At 36.0% G+C, this 14585-nt stretch overlaps 1 protein-coding gene across 1 annotated transcript in view; it reads left to right on the top strand.

The window, feature by feature from the left end:
* Positions 1–11958, top strand: part of LOC121411128 (atrial natriuretic peptide receptor 2-like) — a 43017-nt gene extending 31059 nt beyond the window's left edge. The window contains exons 8-17 of the mRNA XM_041603658.1: positions 314–482; positions 946–1095; positions 2658–2826; positions 3612–3761; positions 4113–4236; positions 6083–6151; positions 6962–7136; positions 8203–8301; positions 9914–10005; positions 11367–11958. Coding sequence (XP_041459592.1) covers positions 314–482; positions 946–1095; positions 2658–2826; positions 3612–3761; positions 4113–4236; positions 6083–6151; positions 6962–7136; positions 8203–8301; positions 9914–10005; positions 11367–11414 — 1245 coding nt within the window. The 3' untranslated portion in view covers positions 11415–11958. The remainder of the gene's footprint in view (positions 1–313; positions 483–945; positions 1096–2657; positions 2827–3611; positions 3762–4112; positions 4237–6082; positions 6152–6961; positions 7137–8202; positions 8302–9913; positions 10006–11366) is intronic.
* The last annotated feature ends 2627 nt before the right edge of the window (positions 11959–14585 follow it).

Raw genomic sequence — 14585 nt, 5'->3', positions numbered from 1 at the left:
AGTAGTAGTAATAATAACAGTAGAAATAGTAGTAGTGGTGGTGCTTATAGTAGAAGTAGTAGTCGTAGTAGTAGAAGTATCAGTAGAAGTAGTAGTAGTATTAACAGTAAAAGTAGTAGTAAGAGTGGTGGTAGTCATAGTAGAAGCAGTAGTAGTAGTAGTAGTAGTAGAAGTAGTAATAGTTAAAGTAGAAGTAGTAGTAGAAGTAGTAATAGTAGAAGTAGAAGTAGTAGTAGTAATAGTAGTAGTAGTGCATGACCATAGACTCAAATTGAATCAATTTATCAATGTTTTATTCAAACACCGATTTCAGGGACTTCATTACCTCCACAACAGTGTTATTGGAGTACATGGGCGACTGACGTCATCAAATTGTGTGGTGGATAGCCGGTTTGTCCTCAAGCTAACAGACTTTGGTCTTCCAAGATTCCGCAAATCGGACATCGTTTCGCATGAAGATGATGCGATGATAAAGAAACAAAGTACGTCAAATAAATTATCATTTAGAATGTCTAGATGACTCCTTAGTGAATACTTGAATACTTTAAGACTGTAAAATTCTACAAGTAATATCCCGGAATGTTCGATGCGTTAAAGATGACCACATTTATCGATTTGTTATGAAACTTGTATTGAATAGTCTGTTCAACAGATTATTTTCGGTTGACGTTTCCGCTTAAAACAGATATTTTATTGTTTGATATTTAAAGCGTTTTGGGGGAATATGATCACCAATATCATCTATTTGTCGTACTACCTACAAGTTGCATGAATAATTCCCTATGAACTTTGATTAGGGACCAATCCAATTTTCGAATTCAGTCCTAAATATCAAAGGATGTGAATTTAAATCTTTTGAGATTTAAGATAAATCTTTAGGATTCGCTGAGTGCGAGAAGTCAAACAAATATCATCCCTCTCTCCCTTTCTCTCTCTCTCTTTCAGAATTGTTATGGAAAGCACCAGAGGGGCTCCTCAATCCGTCTGTTGAACCGACGCAGGAGGGTGATATATACAGTGTTGGGATCATTCTGCAGGAGATAGTTACTAGAAACCCGCCATACGAAGAGGTTCGTCAGACGATGGATATCGATGGTAAGAGCCATGTATTCAACATGAAAATAGCGAGCTTTCGAAAATGTGACGGAAGTAAAACAAGATAATAGCAGGGGCAGTGGAACCGGGGGGCAGGGGGATACTTGCCCCCCCCCCCCGAAATAAATAGAATTTTTTTTTCAAAATGGAAAGTGCCCTTTTTTCAAAATAAAGTGTGCCCTATTGAAATACCTTTTTTGAAGTAAATCATAATACATTTTAGGTTGACTCGCGCTCGCATCAATTGCTGTTTAATAAGGTACTCATTTTGTTGTTGGTTATTAAAAGTGCTTAGAATGTCCAGTTTTCAGGGTGGAATATTACAGGTTTCCAGCTCGCGCTTCGCGCTGGCATTATTTGGTGAGATATGGATCCTATTGATCAGTCACTAAATACAGTCTTTATCAGGTCCCTTTTCTGGTAAGTATATTCAAAAGGTTTATCTGGCGCTTCGCGCTTGCGTCAATTCTTTAGTTAGATACACAATTTTTTTATGATAACAAAAACTGCCTGGAAGATTTAGTTTTCAAGTCTTATTAATTCCTTGAATGCACGAGCGGTGAAAAGCAGCTCGGGTTAAAGCCGGGGTAATAACAATAACAATGCGCCTCAGAATAGATTGTTTTTAGATAGATGGCACTATACAAATGCCTATTATAAAAAAAACCCGTTTGCACCGAAATGCCAATTTTGACATATGAGTTCGTTTTTGGCTTGCCCCCCCCCCAAAAAAAAACCCAAAAATTCGTTCCGCCGCCCCTGGATAATAGATTCAGTAATAAGTAATCAACATATATGCATCTCTAGTGCTCTGTAAAAACTAGGAATATGTTCAGATCAATTGTTATCTCCATGATATAATTTTGTCTTCCATCAGTTTTGTTTTATCGAAAAAAAATTCTAGCGAGATTGAAGAGTATAATTGATTAAGTAGATAGGTAGTTCTACATCAACAAAAAAAATTAGTATTTAGAAGAAAAAAAATTGAAAGAGATATGAAAGTAGTATTTTACGAAGCAGCATAAATCGATCGGAATTCAACCAAGGAGTTGTGGCACCCTGACATCGTTGGAAAAAAATAGCTTTGCTCTTTGATTTTACTTTGATAATAAGTTAAAGTATAATGGTTTTCTTATGCTGCTCTAGCACTATGGAACATAATCCAGCATGATTAGACCAATCGATGCACTGCTTGGGCAATTCAGTCCTGCATTGAACCTAAAGTATATCTCCATATTTCATTGCAGCCCTTTCGTTATTTTCTTGTAGAATTGTGACATTTTTTGATGTTATAATTTGTTATAGATATTCATCACTATGATATTCATATGGAATGGTGAAAATAATGATAAAAGAAAATATGAGAAATAATACTCATCCATCAATGATTTGGGTTGATCGCCTTCCAACCCTGGTTTTTTTTTATCCAAACCCCACTCCAAAACGTAGATTTTTTTTCCAGGTAAAGAAATCCACAATGGTCTATAACGGAACATGCTTAATAAAATGTTCTTTGAATTTTTGTATTTCTGTTTATTTTGTGAATGAATTGTCACTGGCAGATATTCTGATGAAGATCAAAGAAAAAAGTGATCCTCCTTTCAGACCCAAGGTGGCGCCAAGCTCATGCCGTCCAGAGATACATGCAGTGATGACGTCATGTTGGGAACAACAGCCTGAGATGAGACCATCCACTGCATGGCTTCTATCAACTATGAAGAAACTGAACAAGTAAATCCTTTTTTTTCTTACAAGATTTTAAAAATGATTGAAATTTGTTTCGTTTTTCGCTTCCATATATCTCAATGTGGCTTATAAATCCATATTGCCTTTATTCCTTAAATGTACTCACACTTGATCTTTAACGTGTCTTCAGAATAACTAATTGATCTTATATTGTTTTATTGTCCAACTTAACGGAAATTCATATATATATTTTTTATATGTGCAAGATTATAGAAAATACGTCTTTGTAGGATTTGAAACAAAAAGAAAGGGGGAATTGAAGAAACCAAAAAATCGGACAAGGAATAAAAAGATAATGAATAAAAAGGTGTGGCTGACTGAAAAAAATAAAACACTAAGTCGGCAATGAAATGGACTGGTTGGTAGGTAGATTGTGACAAATAATAAGGACAATGAGGATTTTTTTTTGTTGTAAATGCGATTAATGTCGGGGGAAACTCCATAGTATCCATTGTAACCTATCGTCATGAAATATAATTCTGGGTATTTTTTTTCATTTCATTTATTTACCATTCAAGGCATAAGTAAAGCAAATACATACAAAATTTACAAGTATCTTTTAGATCCAAATTAAATCTAGACATTCGATTGGTCTCTTATTGCAGTTGCATTTGCATTCATTTTTAACCAATGCAATGAAGAATGCAGATATATCATTTCTAGAGAATTTCTTCAGTTTGATGATTGTCTGAGGACTGTTCCCTTATTATATGCATAACCAATATTTGAACGGCGTCCAGATAATTGTATGTGACATTTTCTCTTACCAGAAATTTTTCTGGAGGTAGTATATTGGACAACCTGTTGAATCGTATGGAGCAGTATGCCACTAACCTTGAAGCTCTTGTGGAGGAAAGGACAGCAGCATTCCTAGAAGAAAAGAAAAGATCCGAAACACTCCTCTATGAGGTTTTACCTAGGTAAGGTTATAGATAGGGCATACTTTCTTTCACAAACTTACGAATGATATATTTTAACGACATTCGCGTCCTTAGCAAAACTTTCGTATTCAGTGATAAATGAATCCTTTGAATGCTAATATAATATGCCCAAGCGTACATTTTCGCCAGTCTGACCTTTGTCTGAAAATGGAAGAAATAAAAGGTATGAGCATATTTTTTAATCGTTTTTACAAAATTAGATTATTTACGAATTCGTGTGATTATCCGTTTTCTCAAGTTCATTGGTTCCATTTTTTTTTGTTGTTTTTCACTTTGTTATTAAATTTTGATATGAAATAAATGTATATCAATCGATTACATGTTTATCAGATCTGTAGCAGAGCAACTAAAGCGAGGGGAGGCGGTCAATCCTACATCTTATGATAGTGTGACAATCTACTTCAGTGATATAGTGGGTTTCACAACACTCTCAGCGGATAGTACCCCGATGCAGGTAGGATTTTTGGGGTAGAATTTGGTCATAATCACTTAAAAGTCGATGGTGATAATGTACTCGTAATAAGAGAAACTATGAATAGCAAGAGTCGTGTCATTGTTGTTGATATTGCCTATTGTATACAATTTTTAAAGATTTTTTTATTTGTTGGGTCATTCGCCAAATTCGGTTATAAAAATACTGAATAGGTCCATGCTTGCTATGAACGTTCAGTTAATACTAATAGCTGTCATACACTCTATAAATCCCAAAGAGCCGAACGTTCGATGTACAGTTCAATCAAGAAACTTTATTAATAATCAGTATTCAGCAATATTACATGTAGAGTTGAAAAGCATATCACAACGTACGTCGATGTAGATTTTAACTCTGTGATGATCTTATCTAACCTCAACCCTTGGGTGTGCACTCAATATATATTAAAACTTCTACATTAATTATAATCCAAGGGTTTGGGTATATAGGAAAAAAGGGGGGCTTAATATTGTGAAGGGGAAGACAGTTCTTTTGTTCCCTGATTAAGGGTTGTTTGAACTAGAGTTTTATTGGCTTGGATTAAATTAATGAATAAGGGTTCTTAGAAGGGGTATGGACATAAAAGGTATGGTTCTGAGAAGGGGGTATTTACATTATGATGTCTAGACTATATTATGTAGTGATTTATGCAATCACTACATTACATCCCCTTTCTTTGGAACATTGAGGCTCCCCTCCATGTGGAAAAAAAATATCAAAGAGAGCAAAATCAGAGGAATAGATACCCTGGGGTCAATGAACTATATACACTAAAGTCAATACAGAGAAATTGAAAAGAAAATATATACATTATAAGGTAAATAAAAAAGAATATAGAAAAGAAAACGATAAGTGAAACATTTGATCATTGCTCCATTTCCTCTTACGCTCATTCCCCAGGCTCTCCAAAACAAATACTTCAAACCTCTATACATATATGAATTAAATTCATATTAAATAATTAGCATAAACCACTCCATAATTGTGGTAATGATAAAAATAGACATAATGCTTACCCTACTCAAGATTCAAAACACTCAAACAAAATATTCATAAATTGTGCAGACTTATGCACCTAAAAGACAAAGTTCAAATGAAGAAAACTAGAATAACAAATCAAGTACCAATAAGCATAATGTAGTACATGTTTCAAATATTCTTATTACTAGCCAAAGAAATTCAGCAATCAAAGTTGAAATCAAATTGAAGAAATCAAGAAAAAGTTTTAGGAATTCTCTAAAAAGTTATTTGTCTTCATAAATTCACACCATCAACATGTAAGTCTACAGTAGATAATTAATACAATTAAGATACTTAAATGATGTTGATGATAACCCTTTACAAGGAATATATTGTTATTTAAATTTTCGTTTTGTTTTGTTTTTCCTTCTTAAATGTGTATTTTGTAATATTTGTGGGGCCAGGCTCGAATAGCACTTGTGCTATTTTCTGGTCCCATTTACCATCGTATCTTTATACATGTGTGATTGTTAATGCAATTTGTTTTATAACCAGTAAACATGTGAATATTGTTGGTAAATAAATAAATCAAATCAATTATTTTACTTGGTTATTTATATGTAAGCGATGATATTCAACCAAATTAAGGCGACGTGAACACATTCAAAGCTTACTCCATGTTATAATTTCGATGGGAATGTTTAAAAACGAATAAAGGGTAAAATTTTCAAATCTATTAAAATGACCTAATATAAATGATCAACAAACATCACATATCATGCGACCTCTGTTGATCACATGTTATTTTTTACGCCAATAATTAGGCTTTCACACTCTCGCATTTAACGTCTGTTTTGTGTATTTACAGGTGGTAGCCCTTCTCAACGATTTGTATACATGTTTTGATGGAATCATTGGGCATTACGATGTTTACAAGGTAAATGAAATATTCATTGATCAGGGAGCCATTGCAGAAAACAAAAAGTTTGAATCGAATGAACAATCAATCAGTCAGAATCGTGCATTTGAACTAACGTTTCTTTTTTTTTAACTCGTCTGACTGTCTACAAAATATACCCATGTATTCCTGCCTTTGCTAATTTGCAAGCTTTCAAGTTTATCACTGGCCAATTTTAGTCGACATTTAGAACCAACATCGAAACTCGCAGAGAACCTTACTTTTAGAATGAAAATAAATTGTTATTATATCATCATGATAATAGATAGATCTAGAATTGACATAGTTGAAACAAGGAAAACAACGATTACAAGATGTAAAATGAGAATGCAAAATATTGCCAAAATATCAGACATCCCTGAATGGTAACATCGGTTAATCCATATGTTTTTCTGTAAATTATATTAGGGCAGTTATTCATTTTCTACAATTAACATTCAGCATCTTGTTTTAGGTATACATACTAACACTTTGCTGGTTATTTTTTTGATAAAGAAGAATTATTGTCAAAATTATTTCAATCAGTAGAGTACGCAATGAGCAAAAAACTTAAGTGGGCCTGACATGGCGAGCGAGCACAAAAAATAATTCTGTGATAGATTTTGACATAATTATATTTAAAAATGATATCATATATCAACCCTTTCTTCTTTCCTTTTCGTCATTTTCTCTTTCCTTTTCTTGTTCGTAAAATTTGGTGGTCCATGTCCCAAGTCTTCCAATTTGTACAACCGTGATTGCAATAAATCTTTATGACATTGCATGTTTTCCCATTTCTGTGAATCGTAGGTAGAAACTATAGGCGATGCATACATGGTTGTCTCTGGTCTACCAATAAGTAATGGTAAGCTTCACGCCAGGGAGATAGCTGCCATGTCACTAGCTCTTATTAGAGAGGTTTCAACATTCAGAATTTGCCATAGACCAGAAGAAAAGCTCAAACTAAGAGTAGGCATTCACTCAGGTAAGTAAAATAGCAGGTCCACGAATAGATATCAATTAAGTAATGGTGAAAAATATAGCAAATAAGAACAGACTTATTATCGTTTAGATTTAAATTCTAACATTTACAATCAGCACCTTTATCTTGTCCAAAATAAAGTCCTATAATAAATGCAGAAAATTGAACATGAAATCGCTTGCGAATTCAAGGTAAACGAAATCATTTACAGTTCATTATTCCTCTGAATCTGTACCAGAATTGTTGAATGGTTCACCAATTTTCGACATATTTCGTTGTATCCCTAATAATTTTAAGGGCACTTGAAAGTACACATTAATAATGTTTTTGAATTTTCTGTTCGTCGCACGCTCAGAGAAAGTTCACATGCCATGGGTAAATGTGTTTGCTTCAACATGGACCTACTCATGTCTACTATTAGTAGGTCCATAGCTTCAATAACGCGCGTATGTAACAATGTCCACTTGTTTTCAGTCATTTGAAGTGGCAAATAAATTTGCATGTCCCGATGTCCAAAGCTAGTAATTGTAAAATTGTACATGAACGCGAACCCAAAGTGTGCACTACATCATGTACATCGTTCAATTTCAGCTCGCTCACTCGCTTTCAAGTGTTCTTGGACTTGGACATGTTGGATAGGACCATATCCTCACCTCTCAATGATTTCTGCTTGTAGCCACATGCACTGTTAGGCGCGGATCCAAGGGGGGTGGGGAGCCGGCCCCGCTGTATTTTGGGGGCAACCTGCAGAGAAACGCTTAAAAACAAAGAAAAATAACATTGGAGGTATTTTACCCATGCTTAATATTTACGGCCTCGTAACGGCTGGACCGACGCCCATAGGCCTACTCGCAGTGGCACCGCATTCTGTTGGGTGAAATTTGTTTGGCGAAAGCTGGATCCGCCCCTGACTGTTGCCGCGATCACATGGTTGGATGTACATGGTAAATGGTGTTTAGGTCATATGTTAAAACAATCATCTCTTAGTTTCTATCAAGGAGCTCTGATAATTACGGAATGGTTAGGCCTAATCTTTAATATATTTAATACAAAATATGTCAAATTGCAGGGCCTTGTGTTGCGGGTGTTGTAGGGTTGAAGATGCCTCGGTACTGCCTATTTGGAGATACCGTCAACACTGCTTCGCGAATGGAATCTACAGGAGAAGGTAAGTGTAATATTGAGTAAATCACCGGGGTAAATCCATAGGCTAACCAATTATCATGATTATGAAAATAATTACAAAATGCTGCCAAATCCACTGTTAAGTATGTTCCATTTTTCAAGACGCAGTTATGGGATACTCGGAGACTCGAAGTACAAATCTTCACTTTTGCAGTAGATATGCGGCTAATAATGGACTGTCAGTCAAAATCTTGCCTTTTTATAATCCCTGCTCATCACCGGCATTCTCGTTTGGCAAGGCACTGGGGTATTGTCGCAATCACATTGCATACGCTTTTTATAACGCGGAGAATCTTTTCTCAAAAACCCTTTATAACAAAGCAACATTTTTGTTGAAAATATGTGAATAAAAACAGCGGTGTAGTTCTGGGTAGCGTTTTATGAAAGGATTTGTCGGACGTTTTATCTGACAAGTACCATTTTATCCGACAGTTCCATAGTAACATTGCCTCTCAGCCAATCAGACTCAAGAAAAGATGTCAGATCTGACAACTTGTCGGATAAAAATTTTGATGAAACGCTCCCCTGGACTCTGGTCAAACGACATAGGCCTATTTGTAATCTGTCCATCGTGATTTGACAGGCATTTTCAACAGGTTTTCAACGTTCCATAAAGCGTCCGCGAAGTGGATGCGAAAATACGCCATTAATTGCATTGAGACCGCATACACATTAAAACCCCCATTCCACAGAGAACAAGACCGCTGAAAGACCTTTGAAAGACCATGAATTCTGGTTGATCTTCAAGATGTCTCTCAATGAACCTGCGTTGTTCTTTAAGGTCTTACACGAGTCCTGACTAATCTTTCAGTGTTCTTCGTGGTCTTCATGGGCTCCAAAACTTTTTGAAACGGTTCAAAACAATCTTTCAGCGGTCTTACAGGAAAATGGTCTTTCAGCAGTCTTTCAGCGGTCTTTCAATGAACTTTTAAAGGTCTTGATAGTCTTTCAATGATCTTTCGGCAGTCTCTCAAGATTTTTGCGAAGATCACTGTAAGACTCATGAGAGATCATTGATAGACCAGGCAAAGTCCATGGAAAGAATTCCAAAAGATCACTTGTTGCATATAAGATCTCTAAAAGACCATTGAAAGATCTCTATAGGACTAGTCTAAGAACAGCAAGACAAGATATACCCATCAGTCTTTCAGGGTTCTTTGAGGGGTCTTTCTGAGCCATTCCACAGAGATGACAAATTTCAGTGATCTTGAAGACCGCTGTAAGACCTCACCAATTTTAAGTCTTTTAGTGGTCTTTCAATGGTCTCCTTTTTGTGGAATGGGGGCCTACGGTAACAATATAATATCGGGGCACTGCCAGATTTGCAGTTCTGTTGTCTAACATGGAGATTACACTCTTAAAACAGGCTAGTTGAAATACACTTAATGAACGGTCGTCTGCGTTTAATTATATTTTTATTTTAAACAAAATATATAATTCGTATATTTTTAGTAGAATATTTCAGGTTTATAGAAATAACAAAGCATGAATAAAAAAATTTGCGCGCAGCCGAACATGTACGGTATATGACAATAATGTTACCTTTCCAGGTTGCTTTTGTTTATTTTTTGTCTAATTTTTCTCAATTGTTACAGCAATGAAGATCCACGTCAGCGAAGAAACCAAGCAAATTCTGGACGAGTTCAAGTGTTTTCAGACTACTCTCAGGGGAAAGGTCGAACTCAAGGTAAATGAAAACCACCTGAATATATTTCAATTATTATTCAACATCTGTACAGGCTCCAGATGTGAAATGAACGAAAGAAATTAAGAGGTTGAAACAGGTAAGTCAATGACAAAATTTACATCGAAATGTTCTCATGTAACAACGACTCGTTACTTGCCTCATCCTCGTTTCACCCTCAAATAACGTGCCAAAATAACGGCCAAACAATACTAACAAATTAGTAACTTTAGAAATGTATTTGGTCTTGAGTATATACATGATATATGTATGTGGTAGGTTTGACTACAGATCTATCAACTTAATCAGGTACGATCAACATGATCGAGGTGTTTCGGAGCTGGGACGGTCAAACCCGGGAAGACGGGATCAATAGCCATGTATACCTATGTACAAATATTGGAATATCTAGCGAGAGCGTTGTTGATCCTCCTGATCTTGGGAGAGTGACTCCCAACATCTTGCGGAGTCCTACTGACCTGACCAGTGGCGGACCGAGACCCAGAAGAGACAAAGCATTGGAGGGGCACAGCGTTGTTCACAAACAATACAGTGCCCCTCCAATCATTTGTCATCTTCGGGTCACGGTCCGCCACTGGACCTGACTGAATCTGGATCTAGATGGGTTCTAATCGATCAGTTCGGTAAAGGGAATCTATAAGCATGATGTAAAAATAGCGGGGACAGTCGTAGGGTTTTCACAGTTTGAAATTCCGGCGGTCCGTTAAACGTTTCTGTAGAAAAAAATCTCTAGTAGGCCTACGCTAGTTTTATTGGTTGAAAATTAAGTTGCCTTGATCCAAATCTTTCTGCAATTGGCCCCTCGGCTCCGCAACACAAAATAATGTTAGCGATCAATCGCTAGATGAATCAGCCTATCAAGATCATCCTTGTATGTGCATTTTGCTCAGTAGACTGACTAGGAACCAATCATAATTGCTCTTTCAAATTAAACTCAATCACTAACCTTTGTGTTACGATGGCCTGGTCTTGTCGAATCAACTTGATCGTATAGAATTGAGACCAATTACACAACAGTTCCGAGAGTATAATGGTATCAAGGTATCAGACCACATGCCATAGAAAATCTGTAATAGCTCTATGATATAGTGTAGTGAATAGTCCTACTGCATAAAACTGATCCGACAACTGATTACTATAAAACATCGTTGGCGGTTTTGCAGACGGTAGGATACTATATACTAGACCGGAAACAGAGCTGTGAGAAAAGTCGTGTGGTAGTACCAGTAGGTCGGTTTTACCTGTATTCACGATCTAGATAATTTACAAAGGTGGATTTATAAAGCAAAACAACAAAACATCTTAACAAATAAATTTGTATTTCTCCACCCTACTGTCTATAGGGTAAAGGATCGTATCTCACCTACTGGCTTCTTTCTATGGATGCATAACAATACATAGCTCACCTAGCCTTCAACTACATGGCCTTCTGTAATGAAAAAAAGATTGATGGTCACTAATTTGTCACATGCAGACGTTTCAATCATCATTGGGACATTACATTGACACAATCAGGACAACTTCATACCTATTCCCATATCGACGCTCATACATGAGGCATTCACTTGAATGGATGAATGGCAAATACAGGAGAGCTACAGCTGTCCATATCCTGTAAACATAAAATGGAACAGACGGGTACTTTGCTGTCCATTCTTCATAAAAACGAACAAGTTCTTCTTGACCGATGGACATCGCAAAGAGGGTTGTGTCCACTGTGCTAGATCATACTGAGACCACCCGCCTGCCCAGATGAACGCAAATAAAATTACATAAGAAAATATGACAGTGACAGCAAAGTGTGTGCATCTCGATGTTACCATAGTGTTTTACATATACAATATGACGTCACTCATCCCAGTGTTACCACAGTGTGTATCGTAGTGCTGGCACACAGTGCATTGCATTAATTATTCAATTAGTGTTAATACATACTACATCACACTGTCATGTGTAATGCGTCTTTATAATGCCCCGTGGTTCATGATGTTTGCATTTTCTAGAAATGGGGTTAACACTGCGTCACTATATTTTGTCAATCACCGTGTGAACCACCTAGTCCCCCACGTTCAGTGTAAGCTATATTATGTATACGACATGAATTCCCCATAACTCAAACTTTATATCGACTATCAATTCGATCTTTTTGTTATTTCGTTGTAACCAATTAGAATAAATTGACGCTGGAAAGGGTGATTGTATTTATGTATAAAATTCATCAGAGCTACATGCATCTCTTTATAATGTCACCCATTATGCACAGAGAAGATGTGGGGAAGCGTGCAATATTTAGTCAGATATGGGAATTCTATTTGACGCCATTTACAAGCAGCTTTTACACACTTAACTATGTTGGGCAACTTACTATGCACACAACAATTGGTTAAAACTTTATCCAATTCAGGGTAGCTTTAAACTAATAATATGGGCTTTGGGTGAGAACTACACAGTATGCCATATTGATTGAAAACTACACTGAGTTGGATAAAGTTTTAAACCAATTGTTGTGTAACATTTTAAGAGTGTATCTTTTGAGAGCACTTTAGAGATCCGCAAAAAACCCTCTTTCAGTTATAGTGAGTTCTTCAAATTTATCATGTCATAGTTACGTCAATTGAAATTGTATTCATGCAATCCTGATAAGTATTTTAGTTGGCGCTGCAGTGATTTGTATTTAAACATACAACTTTTCACGTGACAAGCATTTTTCATAACAAACAATTTTGTTTTTGTTCTTCAAGAAAACATTGCACAATTTTATTGTACTTGATATGTGCAGTACTGTAATGATTGCGAATGATTATAGAGCTGTATGAAATGATATTCTGGTATTTCCTTCCGTTATTCTATATCCTCTGCACAGAGTTGGTTGCAAGAACGCATATTTTAGACTTAGTTTAGACTATTGGAATCAATCGTGGAAAGTCATTATGGAGAGGCGAGGTTTGATATCAGTTTTATATATATATTTCATAAACCATGTAAACTGTATGCTGTTGCCGAGAAACCAAACGTGAATTTGACGAAGATTAACCAGATACTGAAACAAGAGATTTAGGCCAGATATACTGCAGTTTATCATGCTTTAATTAAAGACCCGATTGGCTAACATGGTAAAATACACAACAGTCATGAAAAAATAAATGACAACTGTTTTGTTAACCTATACAGATGTACGGTATAGTAGGGATATGTCTATATCATCATTTATGTATAATTATGAAAAATAGATATCGTTTTGAAACAGTTCCCTTCCCACTTCCTCGATCCCCACCCCCAGCACAACAACAATAGGTTCTGCTATGATATAAAAATGTTCTCTTATAAATCATTTTAACGCTTTTTCAATATAAATTTATATGCAGATTCCACCTTCTCTCTAGCATACAGTACATTAAACTAATTGTGTACCTCTTGTAGTAATGCATACTGTTTTTCTAACTATTAATACCGTCGTTTCTGGCGACTAGTGTCTTGTAAATATTATTTCAACGGAATATAAAAATGTTGCCTAAAACATTAATTTTGCAATACAAAGTGTCAAATTTGTGCAATACAACTGCCAACCCAACAGAGTATTGTGCAAAGGAGTTTTTAAGAATTTATTATCATTCTAAATATATTGTATGTATATACTGTTGAATATATATCGTAAATTGTAGAAGGTACCTCATTGTCTATAAATAACTAGTATTTCATTTGTAATTTCTCACATTTCTATAGTTGTTTGCCTTCATTGATACAAATTTGTGCCGTGTCCTTATGTACTGTTTTATACCAAAGTATTAGGGAATATTTTTTCTGGAAATACTTAACAACTTCTTCATTATACAGTTATAGATGTCAACATTACTATGCGAGCTTTCCTGATTTTCCTTTTTTTCATTTCTAAAGACAATTCTTTATGTCGGATTCAAATTTATACGGACAAAAATCCGGGATTCCAATTACGGCCACGGCACATATGCCCCTGAACAACAATGCGTGTTTCCTATATTTAAAAAATGCAAATGCTAAAGGCATAACAAAAAAAGACCCACAAACGGTCCAAAGATATTCATTTTCAGCAACACATTTTCCTATGGGTGGTTAAATGGTCCATCCTTTCCACGGCGTGGAAGCGCCGTGTGTGTAGCGGTTGTGACTCTCGCCTTGTAATCAAGAGGGTCGTGTGTTCGAATCCCACCATGGCTTAGCGCCCTTATAGCAAGGCGTCAATCCACACTTTGCCACTCTCACCCAGGTGCTAATTGGGTACCGGTAGGAAACAATGGTCATTGTGGTTTGTTTAGCAAGTGTACGCCTAACGGGCTGCTTGAAATGCTATGAATCTAGTGACCGGGTGATAATAATTGTGAAGCGCTTTGAACAGTTGTAGATTGACAAAGCGCTATTTAAATGCCAATTATTATCATAATTATCCCGCATGAATATGCACAGCTTTCGGTTCCGATTGAATTACCTTCGAATACCATTCCCGCGTATTTATAGACACACAACTGCATCCGAACCAGCCTCGGATAAAATATTTCCACTATACTTTCTCAAATCCGGTGTATTTG

The sequence above is a fragment of the Lytechinus variegatus genome, chromosome 3 (assembly GCF_018143015.1).
Source record: "Lytechinus variegatus isolate NC3 chromosome 3, Lvar_3.0, whole genome shotgun sequence".
Classification (NCBI taxonomy): domain Eukaryota; kingdom Metazoa; phylum Echinodermata; class Echinoidea; order Temnopleuroida; family Toxopneustidae; genus Lytechinus; species Lytechinus variegatus.
This window is presented reverse-complemented; position numbering and strand designations above follow the sequence as displayed.